General features: G+C 43.1%; 1 protein-coding gene across 1 annotated transcript in view; it reads right to left on the bottom strand.

Annotated features, from left to right (window-relative positions):
- DNAH8 (dynein axonemal heavy chain 8) overlaps window positions 1–19,964 on the bottom strand; it is a 589,186-nt gene that overhangs the window by 341,637 nt on the left and 227,585 nt on the right. The window contains exon 28 of the mRNA XM_084624647.1: window positions 11,053–11,179. Coding sequence (XP_084480773.1) covers window positions 11,053–11,179 — 127 coding nt within the window. The remainder of the gene's footprint in view (window positions 1–11,052; window positions 11,180–19,964) is intronic.

Raw genomic sequence — 19,964 nt, 5'->3', positions numbered from 1 at the left:
TGATAGAACATAAGTAATTGCTAATCTAATATAATCATTATGTTCATAAAACAAGAATTGCACATAAATTACTTCTTCTATTATGTTTGCCAAAATGTTTTAATACAAGCACTAAACAACTGAAAAAGCATGTTGATGATCATAGATAAAACTTCTAGAAAGAGGCTTACATTTTTGAACCAAGGATGCTGAATGTTCTTATGGTCCATACATATTGCAGGTTTTTCTTAATCCTACCAAGCTATTAACTTCCATAATATCTTGTGACAACGAGTTCCTCAGGCTCATTGTGCAACAAATATTTTCTTTTATGAGTTCATATTTGCTATCTTTCTATTTAACTGAATATCCCTTATTCAAAAAGATGAATTGAAGTGCCCAATCTACCTTCTCTATTCCAACCATTCATTATATCTTTCTCCTGTCCTTTCTTGTTCATTTTCTCTTTAAAATAAACAGACCCAATTTTTCAATTTCTCTGTATATGGAAGTTTTTTTCCAGGTCTCTAATTCATTATTTTTGCCCAATCATTCACTTCCTCTATTTCTGCTATATTATATACATATATATGTGTGTATGGTGTAGTGTATTTATAGCCGTGTCGGTCCCAGGACCTTAGAGTGACAAGGTAGCTCACTGTACCTTGAATTGTCCTTAGAATATGAGCTAACTACTTATGCTAAACAATCTGTTCCCTCTTGTATTTAGTTGTGATGCTCGAAGTACCTTTCCTAAACCTGAAGAAGAGCACTGTGTAGCTGGAAAGCTTGTCTCTCTCACAGAAGTTGATCTAATAAAAGATATTACCTTATCCACCTCATATATTAAGTAGAGTAACTAGAACTCAAGACCATATTTCAGGTGAGGCCTACCACTGACTTATATATACACACCATTGTAAAGTTTTCAGTATTATTTTCCATCCCATTCTTCATGCATGCTGATATTTTATTAGGTTCCTTTTACTGCTGCTGATTATATAAGCAGAAGGATTCATTAAGCTGTCCAAAATGTCCAGGTCTTTTTCCTGAACAGTTACACTTAATTTAGAACCGAGCAAAGAATGCATGTAGTTCAAATTATTTCTCTCATTTTATGAATTAGCTCACCCTTTTTAACAGCAAATTTCACCTGTGCCATCAGAAGTTCCGCACATTCTTGTTCAGACTTCATAAACGTAAATAATTTTCTGTTGTCTGCAAACTTTGCCACCTCACTGCTCACCTGTTTCCCAGATTAATAAATATATTTAAAAACATCAGTGCCAATATGGAACCTTGTGGCACCCCACAGAGAATCTTTTGCCATGATGAAAATCGACCATTTATTCCTATTCTTTGTTTTCTTTCTCTTAGCCAGTTTCTGATCCATGGCAGAAATTTGCCTCTCACCCTATGAACTCGAGTTAAGTCCTGAAAAGACTACCTGATTTTTAAGCAAGGTTCTTTCCCTACTGAAGAAAGAAACCTTTAAGCAAGGTTCTTTCCCTACTGCCTTCAGGTTTCCATCTTATTGCTTTTCTGGTGATGGAATCAGTTTCCATCCAAAGCACATGGCCAATCCATCTCCCAACGGCTCCTGGCAATGATGTTGCTCATAGGTCTTGGTCTGAGATTGTTCTGGGCCAAAAGATACAGAGAATTTTTCTGAGGCAGTTTGTATGAAATAAAGACAGTTTGGACATGTCATACTTTGTTATTCCCCAGCATTCTGCACTATAAAATAGTGCTGAAAGCATGCAGCTCTGATAAATCTTGAGTTTGATTTTGGTGTGTTGTTGATGATTGCCAGACTATATTTAAGCTCCTGAAGGTGTTCCAGGCTTTATTGATTCTGTTCCGGATGTCCTGGCTTGTTCTACTGTCCTGGCTGATGGTTCTGCACAAGTATGTGAATATTTCTACCTGGGTGAAAACGTGATCCTCTATCCATACTGGTGATGGTGATAGTGCATGACATTTGTCTTATTGCAGTTGATTCCCAGCCCGATTTGCTTGCTGAATGTATTGAGTCAGGTTTTTTTTTGCTTGTTTATGGTGTTGGGTATGTGATAGGAGAGCGAGATCATCTGTGAAGTCCAGGTCTTCAAGGGACGAGAAGAATTGAAAGTTAATAATTCCATTCTTAGTTTGATCTTTACTGAACAGGTTCAGCTTCTTTAAGTCCAGAACAGACTGTATTTTAACTTTTTTCTTGGGCATACAAAAAAAAAACAGAATAAATGCCTGAAAACTAGTGCTGAGACATTTTCTATGGCTACAACGTACAAGTGACATACCATTAGGACTTTCATTGTTTCTCCATTAACTGGGTTGGTCAGTATATGTGAGGAGATGACATTTATTAGTTACAGCAGAGAGAATTAATGACTATCCTTAATGATTTCCAAGATGCTGGTTGGATTTTGCCCCTTGGAAAATATTATCTGATCTTTTTGAAAATTAAAAGCAGCGTGACTGTTAGAGTTGCATCTTCTGCCTTCTCCGATACATATTCTTCAGGCGTTACCTCTGGACTTCGACTTCTGTCTTCTGGTTTGTGCATCCTAATATCTCTAAAATAATATTTGTCTGCAATGGTGTAAAAATCTCAGCTTTTCTTGCTTGTCCATTTAACTGGACTGTGGAACAGCTCTCTAACCAAGGGTTCTCTAAATATCTCTTCCTTAAATTTACATATGCCACAACCACAGTGCTGGCTGAATCATGTCCAGAAATTTCAGGATTTTAGTCAGCAAATCATTTAAGCAGATTGTCTTCAATGTGACTACTCACATGCTTAAAATTAAGCATATGCTTAACTGATTTTGTGAATCCAGACCTTAGTGACAAAAGGGCACAGCAAACTGCTTCTTGTTCCTGTTGGGTGATGTGTCCAAAACATGCTTTCAGTGTTGCTCCCCCATCTTTCAGACTGACATCTATGATAGTACTCCTGAAAAAGCAGAGTCATAGGTTGCAGAGAATTCTTTAATTTAAATATTACACCAACAATTTAAGCAATGGAATCAGATTCAACTTCTGATTCAGACAATTCCTAAACCTTGTGTCTTCCCCATGGCTCTCTAACCTACTTCTAGACTACTTCCACTTCTGTGTTGACAACACAGACGAGATCTCCAGCTTCAAAGTTATGTTCTCTAAGCTCTGTGTACTTGATCAGCATTTTGTTTCATTTTCTCTTTATACATTTGATGTTTACGCATGTTGTGCATAGTTATGCTTCTGTGAATACGCTGATCTGGTTACCCCAGCATTGAAAAGAAAAATATGAAGAGAAAAGGGATGAGCAAAAGGGTGGAAACTGATCCCACTAAGACCTTAAAATATGGAGAAGTATCAAGGAAAACAGTCTCAGTTAAGCAACCAGCTCAAATAAACATTAGCCCTAGAAATTAAAGAACTGCTAATATATTAAAGCTTTGAAGTTTTCCCACAAAACAGAATACTGTATGGGATAATTATCTTCTCAATCCTTTTCTGATTCAGATGAACTTCCCCCCATGAGACTGCTGAAGAGGGATCCCAAATGAGAAATTTTGGAAAGGGCTCAGTAAATTCTAAGTTTATCATGAATACCATACAGAAGAGATAAAGAATTACTTGATATACTGCATCCTAAGTGGTTGTGGCCGTTGAACCTTTCACCAGATAGTTATCTAAATATGGGATTACTTGAGCCTTGGTTTTATCGCTGCCACCATGTAACAGGGTAGCTTGCCCCATAGGCAGAGATCCTGGGGCTAAGCCAACCCTGATGACAGGTTAAGCCCCATCTGAGTAGGATCAGGAAACTCCCTACAAAGGGCAGCAGGTTGCTGCAGAATGCTGGGGGATGTCCAGGAACAGAGGCTTGAGAAGCTATAGCTGGCTGGAACAGACACGGCTTCAGGGAGCAAGATTAGCACATGCAGAGACTTTGAACTGTGCCCAGCTCTGGGAAAGAGGACTAGGAATCCACCAGTTAAGGGGAGAGAGACATTGAACTGGGGTCGAGACCTGCCCAGCCAGCATATACTTAAAGAGTGAATAAATTGGACCCCAGGTGGGGAATATTTTAATTTCCTTTGGACTGTCTTGAATTTGTTTAAGGTACCAGGTGAAGGAGACAACATGGGCAAAGCACTGCAGAAAGACCTCTGATCATAAGGGGTGCTTGGGTAGCAGCCAACTGCATGACACATAATCAGAACATTTTCAAGGCTGAACAGAAAAAAGGAATACTATTAGTATTCTTTACAGAGGGCAAATTCAAGATTCTTCTGGTGAGCTTTGAAAATAAGAATGTATGAATACTTTCTTCAAGGGTCTACTGAAGTAAAACCTTGCCAGGTTTCATGACAAATTACTACCAAAGAGGAAGTTACACACCTTGTGCAGTAACAAGGGTTCTTTGCGATGTGTATCCCTGTGGGTGTGCTATTTCAGGTGTTGGTGCATCCCTGCATCATAGATCGGAGATTTTCTGTAGCAGTGCTCAGTTGGGGCGCATGTACACAGTAGTCATCTCGCAGTGCCGTTGGCGCCTCATCTAGTGCACGCACAACCCAACCCTTTCATTTCCTTCTCTACCACTGAGCTCAATTAGTGAACTCTGAAGTAGAGGAGAGGAGTGTGGGTAGTGAAGCACCCACAGGGACAGACATCTGAAGAACCCTCGTTACTGCACAAGGTGAGTAACTTCCTCTTCTGATTCAAAGTAGCGTCCCTGTGGGTACTCTGCTTCTGGTGACTCTAGAGCAGTGCCCCACTGTGGACAGAAGGGGCTTCAGATTCGCATGAGTTGTTGCAGAGAGCACAGTAAGGCCTAATATAGTGTCTGACATAGAACACTGGGTGATGTCATAGTGTTTTCCAAAGGTGTGCTTAGAGGCCCAGGTGGTAGCCCTGCATGTCTATCAGAGGGACATTATTCAGGAAGGCTATAGACGTAGCTATGGAATGTGTGGAGTGCGATGGGATCCCTTGTGGGGGTTCCTTGTTATGCAGCCAATAGCAAAGTTGGATACATGTAGAGATCCACTTAAACAGTTTCTGGGTTAATATTGTGCATCCTTTGGAGTGTTCTGTTGTGGAAATAAACAGCCTTGGAGATTTTTGGAAGGGCTTGGTTCTGTCTAAGTAAAACGCTATGGCTCACTGACATTGAGCATAAGTAGGATGACCTCTTGTCAGTTCCCGCGTGGTTTTGGGTAAAACGTGGGAAGGTGTATGAGTTGGTTTATGTGAAAGGATGTTGATATTTTAGGCAAAAATTTTGGATGTGGTCACAATGTGACCTTGTCTTTAGCGAACACGGTGTAAGGGGGCTCAGCCATCAGTGCCCCAATCTTGCTGATTCATCTGGCTGAGGTGATCGCAACCAAGAACGCAACTTTCATCGACATATGAGGAGTGAAAGATTCAAAACGGGCTCTGGTGAGGCATTTAAGTACAAGGTTCAAGTCCCATGGGGGTGTAGGTTGTCGGACTTCCAGGTAAATGTTTTGTATACAAATGAGGAAGCATTTAGTGATTGGGTGTGCAAAGACTGATGTTCCATCCAACTTATGGTGAAAGGCTGAGATGGCCGCTAGGTGTACTTTAATTGAGCTTATAGATAAGCCCAATTCTTTAAGTTCCAATATGTAGTCCATTACAATCGGGAGAGGTGCCGTGACTGCAGTTAACTGTTTTTGTTGGTGCCATAGTGAGAATCTCTTCCATTTTTGGAAGTAAGTATTGCAAGTAGTGGATCTCTTACTGTTTAATAACACATTTCACTCTTTCCAAGCAGGCTAATTCATCGTGTTGAAACCATGTGGGAGCCATGCTCTGAGGTGAAGTTTCTCTGGATTTGGTTGGTGAGTCCGGCCTTTGTTCTGTAAGAGGAAATCCACCTGCAAGGGAAGAGCTCATGGAGCGCACACTGCCAAGCACATCAGGTTAGGGAACCAAGTCTGTCTGGGCCACATTGGAGCAATCAGTATGACATGGGCCCTGTTGGTCCATACTTTGTGAATGACTTGCGAGATTAGAGGTATCGGTGGGAATGCATACATGAGTGCTGCATCCCATTTGATGACGAAGTCATCCCCTAGTGACTAGAGTGCTATAAAGGGGGCACTTGTGGTTTGTTCCTGATGCAAACAGGTCTACAGATGAAAAGCCCCAGTTCTGGAATATCATTGGTTGACACTGTCATGTATTTCCCATTCGTGTTCCTGGAGAAATGTCTGCTTAGCATGTCCGCTGTCATATTTTGGCACCCAGGGAGGTAAGATGCTGAGATGGTTATGTTGTTGTGTATGCACCAATTCCATAGTTTCATGGCTTCAGTGCATAATGAATTGGAGCAAGCTCCTCCTTGGTGATTGATATAGAACACACATGTCAGTCAGTATCCGGATTGACTCATTCCATATGATTGGAAGAAATGTTTGCATGCACTGTGTACCACCAGGAGCTCTAGGAGATTGATGTGAAGTTGGGCTTCCATTGGTGACCACCTGTCTTGTACAGTGTGCTGGTCCAGGTGAGCACCCCAGCCTACCAATGATGCATCCATCATAATTATTAGTGATGGTGGATCCTGTTGGAAAGGGATCCCTGTGCAGACGTTTTCTGGTTTCGTCCATCACTTTAGGGATATGACTCTTGATGGTATCATTACTCTTTTGTTTAGATTGTATTTGATGAGGATTTATACTGACTTCAGCCAGCCCTATAGGCAATGCATATGCAATCTCACATGTCTTACCACAAATGTTGTGGCCGCATGTGACCTAATAGTTCTAGGCAGGGTTCTGGCAGACATTTGAGGGCTGGTGTCTGTTGTGATGAAGTTGTTTAGTGTTAGAATCTGGAGCTGAGTAACGATGCTCTAGCCTGTGTGGAATCGAGATAGGTCCCAAATGAATTCCAGTTGTTGCACCAGGGTCAGGGTTGATTTTTGTACATTTATTTGCAACTGCAGAGTCTGGAACAAAGTGATGGTATTCTGCACCATGTTTGTCTTTTCTTCCTGAGTCATACCTTTCAGTAGTCAGTCGTCAAGGTACGGGAAGATCATTACCCGCAGTTTTCGCAAATGGATTGCCACTACTGCAAGGATTTTGGAAAAAAAAACTGTGGAGCAGTGGAGAGGCAAAAGGGTAGCACTCTGTCCTGGTAATGATTGGTTCCCACTGTGAATCATAGAAATTGCCTATGCGCAAGATGTATGGTAATATGAAAATAAGCATCTTGGAAGTCGAGGGCTGAAAGCCAATCCTCTCTGTTAACCGCTGGTATAATCACGGCCAGTGTGACCATTTTCAAACCATGGATTCACACAAATTTGTTGAGCTTCCGAAGGTCCAAGATGGGTCTCCATCCACCATTTTTCTTTTTGGTGAGAAAATAATGGGAGTAAAAGCCCTTCTCTCTGTATTGCATGGGATCTTGCTCCACAGCATACAGTTGTAGAAGATGGTTCATTTCTTGTTGTAAGAGGTGCTCATGAGAAGGGTTCCTGAAGAGGGATGGGGAAGAGGGTAAGGTAGGAGGATGGGAGAGAAAGTGGATGGTGTAGCCTGATCTTATGATCTCCAATATCCATTGATCTGTTGTTAATGCTTCCGAAGCAGGGTAGAATGGGTGCAGGTGGTGGCCAAAAGGGTGGGAGGAAGTAATTGATAGCATCATGTTGCGGGGGAGGTTGTTCAGGCCCTTGACCAAAACTTCAAAACTGTTATTTGGTTGTGTAGTCGAAGACTGATTTTGAGGGGTCCTGCATCTCTGCAGGCATTATTTGTTCCTGTTAGGTTCGAACTGCCGTTTTTGTGGGCTGTGGAATTAGGTGTCCCTGTCCTTTTGGTACGGTTGGTACTGACACCTTCTGGTAAGTGGCGTGTATATACCTAAAATATGCAAGGACCCGTGAGTCCTTCACTGAGTGAAGGGTGTCGTCCATTTTTGTGGAAAGAACTTTCTCCCTATCGAAGAGTAGATCCTCAACCTTCAGTTGGAACTCTTTCGGGATACCTGAGGACTGCAGCCATTAGGCCCTGCACATTACTACAGCCATGGCCATCATTCTCACAGCTGTATCCGCTAAGTCCATAGAGGCCTGTAGGACTTTTCAGGCAATTAGCTGTCCCTCCGTCGTTATAGCTTTGAACTGTGGTCATTTTTCTTCTGGTAAGTCCTCAATAAATTCTTGCAGCTTACCATAATTGTTAAAGATATATTTGACTAGGAGGGCTGAGTAATTGGAAACCTGGAATGGTAGTATAGCTGACGAGTATATGTTTTGGCTAAAAAGGTCTAAACGGTTATGTTCTTTGTCCTGGGGAGTGGATCAATATTGGGGTTGTTTGCCACAGTGGTTGGCGACTTCCTTAACTAGGGAATTAGGTTGCGGATGTGAAAAAAGGAAGTCCATCCCTTTAGCTGGGACAAAGTATTTTCTGTCTGCTCTTTTGCTGGTAGGCAGTATTGTCGCAGGCTGTCAAGGTTCCTTCCCCACTCTGAACTCTAGGGTACAGATGTGCGGACCTGCATGAAAACCTCTTAAGCTTACTTTTACCAGCTTAGGTTAAAACTTCCCCAAGGTACAAAATTATTTTACTCTTGGATTTCCACTGCCAGCACCAAACTTTATCTGGGTTTACTGGGAAAATGTAGTTTGGACACGTCTTTCCCCCCAAAATCCTCCCAACCCTTGCACCCCACTTCCTGGGGAAAGTTTGGTAAAAATCCTCCCCAATTTGCATAGGTGACCACAGACCCAAACTCTTGGATCTTAGAACAATGAAAAAGTATTCAGTTTCCTTACAAGAAGACTTTTAATAGAAGTAAAGAAATCACCTCTGTAAAATCAGGATGGTAGATACCTTACAGGGTAATTAGTTTCAAAACATAGAGAATCCCTTTAGGAAAAACCTTAAATTACAAAAAAGACACACAGACAGGAATAGTCATTCTATTCAGCACAGCTCTTTTCTCAGCCATTTAAAGAAATCATAATCTAACACATACCTAGCTAAATTACATACTAAAAGTTCTAAGACTCCATTCCTGTTCTGTCCCCGGCAAAAGCAGCATACAGACAGACACAGACCCTTTGTTTTTCTCCCTCCTCCCAGCTTTTGAAAGTATCTTGTCTCCTCATTGGTTATTTTGGTCAGGTGCCAGCAAGGTTACCTTTAGCTTCTTAACCCTTTACAGGTGAGAGGATTTTTCCTCTGGCCAGGAGGGATTTTAAAGGGGTTTACCCTTCCCTTTATATTTATGACACAGGCCTCTGCCAAATGTTCTCCACCGGTAGCATTATTGCATCATTTATTGGTAGTGCTATTTTAGATTATGCAGATGTGTGTAGGATTTGCAGCAGTTTGTGGTGGATTTCTTGCATCTCCTTCAGTCGTATGTCTTGGCTGATGGCTACTCTTTTAAAGAGCTCCTGGAATTGTTTCAGCGTGGTTGGAGACAGTGGCATTACTGCTTCATCGGGGAAAGAGGATGAGTTTTGGGTAGGTGAAATGCTGTCTTGGTCTGTGTCTTCTTCCCTCTCTTCTGCTAAGCCCTCTGGTGCCTCCGATGTCTCCTGGCTTGGGGATGGTGGAGGTGATCGGATTTCACCCTGGTTGGAGTCAGCGGTCTGGTGTAGTGAGCCCTATACACCACTCATGAGTCCCGGGGGGGTGGGGGCACTGCATAGGACAGGGCATTGATGGACAGATCCAGGGTTGCCCATACCATTGCTGCATTTCATGACTCTGCTGGGTCTTAGTTTTCATGGCTTTCCATAGAGGTCCATGTTCCATGGGAGAGGAGTGTTCGGAGGCGAAGGGGTTCCCATGAAAATCACCATCATCATTACTGGAGATGGGTGGGGGAGCAGGTAACGGGGTATCTGCTCCAATATTCAGCCTGGAGATCCATCAGTGCTGAGCATGGATGATTGTGGCACTGAAGAGACAGCAATGTCTCTGTGGTGCAGAAACTGTTGCGGAGCTGCCTGTTTTGGTGTCAACGGTGCCACTGTTGTAGATTTGGTCAGTGCTGTGCAGATTTACATGTAGCCTTCATCAGGACAGTCGGTGCCATTCTCAGTCTGTCAGTCAGTGCCGATGACTCCGTCGCTGCTGGCAGCATTGCCAATGGTACTGTGTCAAACACTGGGGTGGTTGGTGCCATAGAAGAGAAGGTGGGTCTGTGCCTCAACTCTTTATCGGTGTGGCGGGGTTCAGCAGGGGTCCATGAAGGGACAGTGCCAGAGGTGCCTGGAGCCTCAAAGATGCTAACTCTAGCTGAGCTCAGCACAGAGGACGGCAACCTCACTGGGGACCTCTTCTTTTATTGCGTGTCCCTGTGAGGGGAGGTCGCAGATCACTTCCTAGAAACTTAGGAAGACTGAGCACTTTCTTTTGCAGAGGTTTTACTTGGGGAGCCATCTGCTGATGTTGGGTTTGGTCCCATATCAGTAGGCTGAAGGGACTTTTCCATTAGAATCATTTTGAGGTGAAGGTCTCTGTTGCATCACGCCCTGGCTTTCAAGTTACTATAATGGGCACATTTTTGAGGGATATGTGTCTCCCCCAAACATCGGACACATATAGAGTGGCCATTGGAGACTGGCATTGCATCACAGCAGGAGTCACATCTTTTCAAGCCTAGAGAACCAGGTATCATGACAAGAGTTCGCCTTGCTTTTTTTGGTATTGCTACTCTTACTTCTGCACTACCTTAAGAGCTGGATGGCTGGAGAGCGGTGGCTGTTGGCTAGGCACCCAGCTCTGAAGGTGGAGCCCTGCCAGCAGCAGCACAGAAGTAATGGTAACAATACTACAATCCCTCCTTGAGGACCTCCCCCACCCCTAACTACTTTTTGGGTCAGGACCCCTTCAATTATAACACTGTGAAATTTCAGATTTAAATAGCTGAAATCATGAAATTTATGATTTTTAAAATCCTATGACTGTGAAATTGACCAAAATGGACCATGAATTTGTCAGGGCCCTAAATATAAATATTATATTAATTTATTATATCATATTATGTACAAAGAAAAAAGAGAAATGTTCATACCTGTATGTAATTCAACTGGACCCACAATAATAGTAGGTTTTAAATCCTCAATCTCTTGTTCAAAAGTAGCATAATGAAGAATTTCTGCTCTGATTTCAGTCAGAGAGGGACTGCTAGCCAGAAATTGCTGTGGGTAGTTTAAACTCTCAGTTAATAAATGGTCTTTTTTATCTCATCAGTGAAACAACTTTAATATTATATATCACATTTTTAATGTGTCAAAGTTGTTAACCTAAAAGGCCAAATTTTGAAATTTCTGCTGTAATGGGGTGTTCACCCCACATTAGCCCTGAAGGGGTTAAGGTGGTCAAGGAGGGGACACTTAACCTCTACAGTTGCACCTGACAGGAGACTCAGGGAATTATAATTACTAATTGCAGATGACATCCAGCTGAGGGAGACGATGGAAAATGATTAGAGGAGATTTGTAATAGAAGGAGGATGCAGGGAGAGAGTCTGAAGTCATTCTCCAGGAGCAGAGGTGGGGAGGAGGAAACCCAATGTGGAAAATAAGCCCTGGGATCTAAGCCTTGGAAGAAGGGTCAACCCCAGAGAAGTTGTGAGGAAAGAAACCCTAAGAAAGCAGGATAGAAAGAAGCCCAGGGAAACATCTGCCAAGATGGGGATTGTATCGACTTTGGCAGCTGTTTCCCTGGGCTTCTTCCTACCCTACCTTCTCAGGCTTTCCTTCTCCACCCCTTTGGGTAAACCCCCATCCCTCAGGGTCAGAATCCCAGAGTTTCTGCTCCCCCATGAGATTTCTTCTTCTCTCCTCACTAGGCAAAGAAAGTGATTGCAGACTTCCACATTGAAGCTCTCTTCTGCTCTCACTTCCTGGCTTTATACAAGCCTCACCTACTCCTGCTCAGATGGGCTATATCTTCAATTAGTGCTTGTCAGTTAAGCCTAAGTGTCCCTCCAGGTGGAGTTTTCTAGTTTAATTGGCCCCTATTGGGCCCCTTTACTTCTTTAGGACTGGTAAGGGATAAACACCCCATCATAACCACACCATGAAAGAGCTGCATCAAATATATGTGTACTTCCCACAACTGTATGGACAAATTGAGTAATTCCATGCACAAGTATCAGTATGTACATGCACCTATAGGATTTTGCCCCACAATTGTCTATGTGTTTGGTTTTATCATTATACGGGCCTTTGAAAATTTGGCCCTCAGTACACTAAAATAGCGAATTATATATTCATTGTTGTTGTGGATGTATTATCTAATATTTCTTCTTAGACTACAAAACGTAAAGATGTAATTTTTGATGTGCAGCTGGACATATAATTACTGTTTTGTTAAAAAAAGGAAAAAAAACAAGGTGAGGCTATAAAATAACTCAGTGTTAGCCATTGTACACCACACTGTTATGTCACATTTGAGCAAAAAATTCTGCTTGAAAGGTTTTACTTTTAGAGTCCTGAGGACAACCATACTCCAACTCTTCTCTTGAAGTGGCCCCAACTCCTTCCCACTGCTGAGTGTCCCACTTTTCCCTCCCCTGTCTCAACTGAGTATCAAGTAATGAAAGCTCCTCTCTCCACTCCCAGTCTCTTATCTGAGTATAGACCAACTTTAGGCTCCATGCCAGCCTCTCTTTCTCAATACACTCTCCATATGTCTGACACCTCTCTTTCGCAGGTTCCTTGCATGAGAATGCATACAGAACAGGCAGTGAGGGGAAGCTGGACATATTGAGAAGACAAGCTGCATGAACCGGGAATGGTTCCCAGCAGGATTGATATGAAGCAAGTTAGGATTGTCTCTGAGCAACAGTCCCAACTGTGCTCAATGTGCCACTGAAAGAAACCCAAACTCATTGTATTTCCTAGTAATAGCTCCCTTCAATCTATTCTAGGAAACTGGACAGTCTTAATTATAATTAATAACTTAAAACTGAAAAGTGTCATAAGGATAAATGTTCTGCAGCAAAGAAAAAGAATGTATCAGTTTTATTTAAAGGGAATATAAATTTAACTGCACTTCCATTCTGCTTCCATTCTGTTTTCAGTTTTCAAATCAGAATAGTCAATCACAAGTAACAGAGGTGCTGTCTTTTGAATAACAGTTTATTTAATCATAATTGGAGTTTTTTGAGAGTGTTGTCTTTGTACAGTCACAGTTGTGGGATGTGTCCTTGGATGCTGCAGGACTTCTGAACCTTCTAAAAGAGCAGTGTCCATTGAGTGCTACATGAACTCTCTCTCACATTACCAAATATCCAGGGCTGAAGTTATATATAAGAGATGCAGTCCCCAACTATCTCATTTCCTTCTGCTAAATCTCAGAGTTCAAATCTCACCTAAGAACTGTCAGGAAGATGGGGATATGGGTTGGTAGTGTGAATATGCAGAGGCAACACTCTCAGAGAACTCCAGTTACTAGTGTAAACTAAAATTTTCTTCTGCATAGCGCCCTCTGCATGTGCCCACTACTTGTGAGAGTTTAGCTAGCAGTACAAACCACAAGAAGAGGTGGGTGGAGAAGTACTAGTTGAATGGAGACTAAAAACTCACCTCCCAAAATAAACATCTATCATGGGAACTAAAGGTATGTTCTACACTGTGATTAAAAATCCATTGCACTGTGTTTCAGAGCCCAGGTCAGCTGACTTGGGCTCACAGGGCTCAGGCTGCACAGCTATAAAACTGCAGTGTAGACCCAAGGTCCCCCAAGTATGGGGCACGCCTCCCTAGGGGGACATGGACCAACGTCCAGAGGGGCACAGAGGGGCCGGACCAGCCCCTGTGGGGGTGGGAGAGAGTGCCACCCAGCCCCATGCCAGCCCCCAGCCTCAGCTGCTGGCCACAGCTCCATTCCTGGCCCAGGTCCAAGGCGGGGGACAAAGCTGGGAGTGGAGCCACACCTGCCTGCAGGCCTGCTACCAGCCCCCACAGCAGCCCAGCTGCAGCTCCACTCCTGTGCCCACTTCCAGCCTCTGGCCACAGCAGTGCTCCTGGCTCCAGATCCACTTCCCAGCTGGGGCCCAGCCTCAGTTCCCTGCATCCCCATTCCCCTGGAGCCACGGCCCCACTCCCGGCCCAACTTTGGGGTGGGCATAGACGGGGTAAGGGGGGACATGACCCTCAAAAGTTTGGGGACTGCTGGTGTAGACGTTTGGGCTGAGACAGAAGGCCTGGCTCTGAGACTCTGCCCTTGCGAGGTCTCAGAGCCCAGACTCCAGCCCAAGCCTGAACATCTACACTGCAATTTTATAGAGCCACAGCCCAAGCCTCTCAAGCCCAAGTCAGCTGACCTGGGCCAGCTGTGGTCATGATATGGGTCTTTTATTGCAGTGCAGACATACCCTAAGTCAAGACAGTGGTGTAGAAGCATGTATTAAACTCAAAATAGCAGCCCTACCTATTTTTAGTAGAGATGTTACAAAGGCAGGCCATGGAATCTTCCTTAGCCTTAGTGGAGTGAGCTCTGAGTCCGTGAAAGGAAGATTAGTCAGCCTGCACTACGCTCAAATCTTTTGGCAGATACAGTTGCTAGGAGAAAAGCTTTGTTTAGAGACATGTGACACAGAGAGATCTCTCTCAAGGGCTCAAATTATCCCTCTTCATCCTCGTGAGGATTCGACTGAGATCCCAGATCAAAATAGGGACTTTAAATGGAGGAAAGATTGATCAGTTCTTTGAAGAAATTCTATCAACGATGACCCTTACAGCATCAGCCCACAGGGAAACAGTACACAGAAATTGCTGAGAAAAGCACATGAATTCATGATATGGAAAGACTTAACAATTTAAGGTAAAGCATATATTCTAGGATTGAAAAATCAGAGTCAGAATATTTTGTATTTTTGAAAGTAGCATTTTAATATAGATGATTTTCCACACAGAAGTATAAGCTGTACATTAGCAGAACAAGCAAGGCAGATGAAGTTAGACTCCCATGGTCTTAGTAGTTAAATTAAGAGATTTGAGATTGAAATGTTGAATTAGACTAAGTCAACAGGAGATACAAGGAGATATAGCCATTTCTCAAGACAGCTTTTGGAGTTCTGTGAACACTGAATGTCTGGCCCAACCTGGTGCAATCAAAGGGTATGTCTACACAAGCTGCAGCAGTGAGCCTCCAAGTGCTAAAAACAGGTGTGTAGATATTGCAGTTTAGGTTCTGAAGGTTAGAGGGGGCCTTCAGAGCACAAGCTCCAGCCCATGTCACAAATTAAAAGCTCTGTCTACACAACTATTTTTTGCATTGTAGCACAACCCTCATGAGTCTGTTAATATGCCAGCTTGCTGTTGACTTCCAAGATCAACGCTGCAGGCTGCCACAGCCTGTGAAGATGTATCCAAAAGGACTCTGGCTTTATTTTGTTTTGTTTTCCCAATTACTTGAATAATCAAGGCTTTGTTGCAACTTTAAAGGAAAATTACTGAGAGAAAATGTATGTCCATCATGCCCTCGATCATATTCTTGAACATTTCACATAAATATTGATGACAAACAAATCTGTTTCTGGGTGACTGCATTTCTGTGAGATCCAGTACACTATTAACTGTTTTAGTAACTGGTTTCAGAGTAACAGCCCGTGTTAGTCTGTATTCGCAAAAAGAAAAGGAGTACTTGTGGCACCTTAGAGACTAACCAATTTATTTAAGCATAAGCTTTCGTGAGCTACAGCTCACTTCATCGGATGCATACTGTGGAAAATACAGAAGATGTTTTTATACACACAGACCATGAAAAAATGGTTCTCTCCCCCCACCCCACTCTCCTGCTGGTAATAGCTTATCTAAAGTGATCACTCTCCTTTATAATGTGTATGATAATCAAGGTGGGCCATTTCCAGCACAAATCCAGGTTTTCTCCCTCCACGCCCCCCAATTTGTGCTGGAAATGGCCCACCTTGATTATCATACACATTGTAAGGAGAGTGATCACTTTAGATAAGCTATTACCAACAGGAGAGTAGGTTTTGGGGGGGTGGGGGAAAACCTGGATTTGTGCTGGAAATGGCCCACCTTGATTATCATACACATTGTAAGGAGACTGATTACTTTAGATAAGCTATTACCAGCAGGAGAGTGGGGTGTGGGGAGAGAACCATTTTTTCATGGTCTGTGTGTATAAAAACATCTTCTGTATTTTCCACAGTATGCATCCGATGAAGTGAGCTGTAGCTCACGAAAGCTTATGCTCAAATAAATTGGTTAGTCTCTAAAGTGCCACAAGTACTCCTTTTGTTTTAGAACTGTTTGAGTTAATTTGGCTGAGCACAACCCTGCTTCTTCTCAAGGACATCATCCTTGACAGTGAGTTGTAGAAATTCCTTACTTGGTGCACAGGCACTTTTGGGGTCTGTCAAGGTTCCTCCCCAACTCTGAACTCTAGGGTACAGATGTGGGGACCTGCATGAAAAACCTCCTAAGCTTATCTTTACCAGCTTAGGTCAAAACTTCCCCAAGGTACAAAATATTCCACCCTTTGTCCTTGGATTGGCCGCTACCACCACCAAACTAATACTGGTTACTGGGGAAGAGCCGTTTGGACGCGTCTTTCCCCCCAAAATACTTCCCAAAACCTTGCACCCCATTTCCTGGACAAGGTTTGGTAAAAAGCCTCACCAATTTGCCTAGGTGACTACAGACCCAGACCCTTGGATCTTAAGAACAATGAACAATCCTCCCAACACTTGCACCCCCCCTTTCCTGGGAAATGTTGGATAAAAAGCCTCACCAATTTGCATAGGTGACCACAGACCCAAACCCTTGGATCTGAGAACAATGAAAAAGCATTCAGTTTTCTTACAAGAAGACTTTTAATAAAAATAGAAGTAAATAGAAATAAAGAAATCCCCCCTGTAAAATCAGGATGGTAGATATCTTACAGGGTAATTAGATTCAAAAACATAGAGAACCCCTCTAGGCAAAACCTTAAGTTACAAAAAAGATACACAGACAGAAATAGTTAGTCTATTCAGCACAATTCTTTTCTCAGCATTTAAAGAAATCATAATCTAACACATACCTAGCTAGATTACTTACTAAAAGTTCTAAGACTCCATTCCTGGTCTATCCCCAGCAGAAACCAGCATATAGACAGACACGCAGACCCTTTGTTTCTCTCCCTCCTCCCAGCTTTTGAAAGTATCTTGTCTCCTCATTGGTCATTTTGGTCAGGTGCCAGCGAGGTTACCTTTAGCTTCTTAACCCTTTACAGGTGAGAGGAGCTTTCCCCTGGCCAGGAGGGATTTCAAAGGGGTTTACCCTTCCGTTTATATTTATGACAGGGTCATACAGTGTCTGACGTGTCCTTGTGTCCTGTACCATGGGTACAAAAGGACACAAGGATGGAGCTGTCCCAACTGCCCCCCAATCCCTTTGCTAAGACAGAACCCGTGTTACAGGATTTCACAATAGAGAGAAAAGATGGCTGGTCGTAGGAGATATATATTGACAACACATCTAAGAATGACACTTACTGTATGGAAAGTAACCATTTCTTCTTCAAGTGCTTGTCCACATATAGTCTGCTCTTGGTGTCTCATAAGCAGTGACCTGATGCAAGGAGATGGGTGCTTGGAATCTACTTAAAGATTGTAGTACCACTCTGCCAAAAGAAGCATCAGACCTTGATGATTCTATCATGGAATTTTTGTTGTTGTTGATTTTCAGGCCTAACTCAACAAAGTGTCAGAAAATTTGATGAATGGAATTTCTCCAATTGTTGATGTTACTTCCCTCGGACCAGGGTTACTGTTACGCCTCATTTCTGAAGTGAGCCACTAACACTGATAAGCATTTGGAGATGCTCAGTGCTGTCAATAGTCTAAAGTGTAGAACCCTGAATTGGTAGTGAGGCTCTCCTTCTTGAAACCTTTGGCATTTTCCATGAGAGGTGTGACTGGAGATATAGAAGTATGCATCTTGCAAAGCAAGAGTTAGAATCCAGTCCTGTAGATCTAGCAATGGAATTATGGAGTCTATAGTTACCACTTTGAAGTTGAAGTGGCAAAAGAAGGCATTGAGACACCTCAAATCCAGGATATGATGCTATCCCCTTTTTCTTTCGTATTAGAAAATAATTGGAATAATAACCCTTCCCCCTGTACTGAAATGGAAATTCCTCTCTTGCTCCTAGATCAAGAAGGCATTGCACTTATTGAAGTGAGAAGAATGCCTGAATCACAGCAGGGAAAGGGGGTGAGTGGTAGGCAGTGTACACAACTACCCCACCAAGATTATTTCTAGAACTCAGCAGTCTGATGTTATAAGGCTTCATGCTCCTTCAAAATAATAAAGGCAATCCCCAAATGGGAGGAAGAAATGGTAAAGATCTTGTGGACTGATTGTTGGACAACCGTCGACCAACACACCAAAAGGATTGCTTTGAAGTGGTCACAGCATGATAGGTGGCTGATGTAGATGTCAGAGGTCTCCTGTTTTGGAAGCACTGCCTCTTGGAGGTTTATAGAGCCACTGATGGTAAAAGGCATTCAAGAATGTTCTCTGCCTAGAATATGACTGTAATCATCCCTGCTTCCTTTTAGGAGCTAATGTATATGTTTTGTGACAGGGCAAAGCCAGATGGTTATAGTAAAGTAGTGGGGAACAGGTATGTTAGCCCCAGGCTAAACAAATCCCTGGTACCATGGTAACCAAATGGCAGTTGCTCCAGGTTAATCAAGACACCTGGGGCCAATTAAGATCCTTCTAGAAAGCAGTGGAGATAGTTAGGTTGATTGAGACACCTGAAGCCAGTCAAGGGCTGGCTGGAACTAGTTAAAAGCCTCCCAATTAGTCAGTGAGGCGCACGTGTCAGGAGCTGTAGGAGGAAGCCACTCTGTTGGAGGAACTAAGCAGTACAAATCCATATCAGGCGCAAGGACGGAGGCCCTAAGGTAACGGTGAAGGAGATATTGAGTGAGGGCTGCAGTGGGGAAGTGGCCCAGGGAATTGTACAAGTCCTATTTCCAAAAAGTCAGCTACCATAGCTGCTACTATTAGGGTCCCTGGGCTGGAGCCCAGAGTAGAGGGCGGGCCCGGGCTCCTCCCTCCCCTCCCCGATTAATCACTGAGACTGGGAGACAATAGAGACTGTGTGAGGGAGGGTTGCTTCTCCTCACCTCCCTTGCTGGCTTATGATGAAAATGGCTCAGTAAGCTATGACCCTGGCCTCTAGAGAGAGAAGGGCTACATGGAGGGTCACAGTGAGCCTCTGAGGCTAGTGAAATCCGCCAGGAAACGTGGGACCCCCAGAGACAAGGACAGAGCTTTGTCACTGTTTCTAGAAGGGTCCTTTGACAAATGCAGAATGTCATCCATCTTTCTGCTTACGAGTTTAGAACTCTCAAAAGGGATGTCTTAAATTCTCATCTTCTCCTCCGTTGGGATGCCTGAATACTGAGGCCAAGATACTCTCCTCATGGTGATCAAGGTTGCCATGGACTGAGTCACAGTGGTAGAGGTGTCTAATGAAGCCTAGAGAGTCATCTTAGCTATAAGCTGCCCTTCAGTAATCAAAGATTTGAATACTCCTGCTTTGTAAAGTACTTTAAGATCTACTGATTAAAAGTGCTATATAAGAGGTAGATATTGTTATTATTGAGGAAGTCTGTTAATGAAGTCTGAGAACTTATGCCAATTTCAGTAATCATACCTCTCTTACAGTGCTTGATAGTTAGCAATTCTTAATTTCAGAGTGGCTGTGAATAGTTCTTTCTCACAAAAAAAATCCAGCTGTTTGGGCTCCTTGTTCAATGGTGTCATTTTTGGATGTTGTTTGTTCCTCTCCTGTGCTGCTGCAACCACCATGGAACCAAGTATATGTGCGCAGACAGGTATACAAGTCCAGTGGACAACACCTGGTACCTCTTCTCCTCTTTCTCAGAGGTTGGTGCAACACTTGCAAAGTTTGCCAGATGTTTTTTGTCATTAAGAGCAAGCAGTAGCT

The sequence above is a fragment of the Lepidochelys olivacea genome (genome assembly GCF_965140295.1).
Source record: "Lepidochelys olivacea isolate rLepOli2 genome assembly, chromosome: 3".
In the NCBI taxonomy this organism is placed as follows: Eukaryota; Metazoa; Chordata; order Testudines; family Cheloniidae; genus Lepidochelys; species Lepidochelys olivacea.
This window is presented reverse-complemented; position numbering and strand designations above follow the sequence as displayed.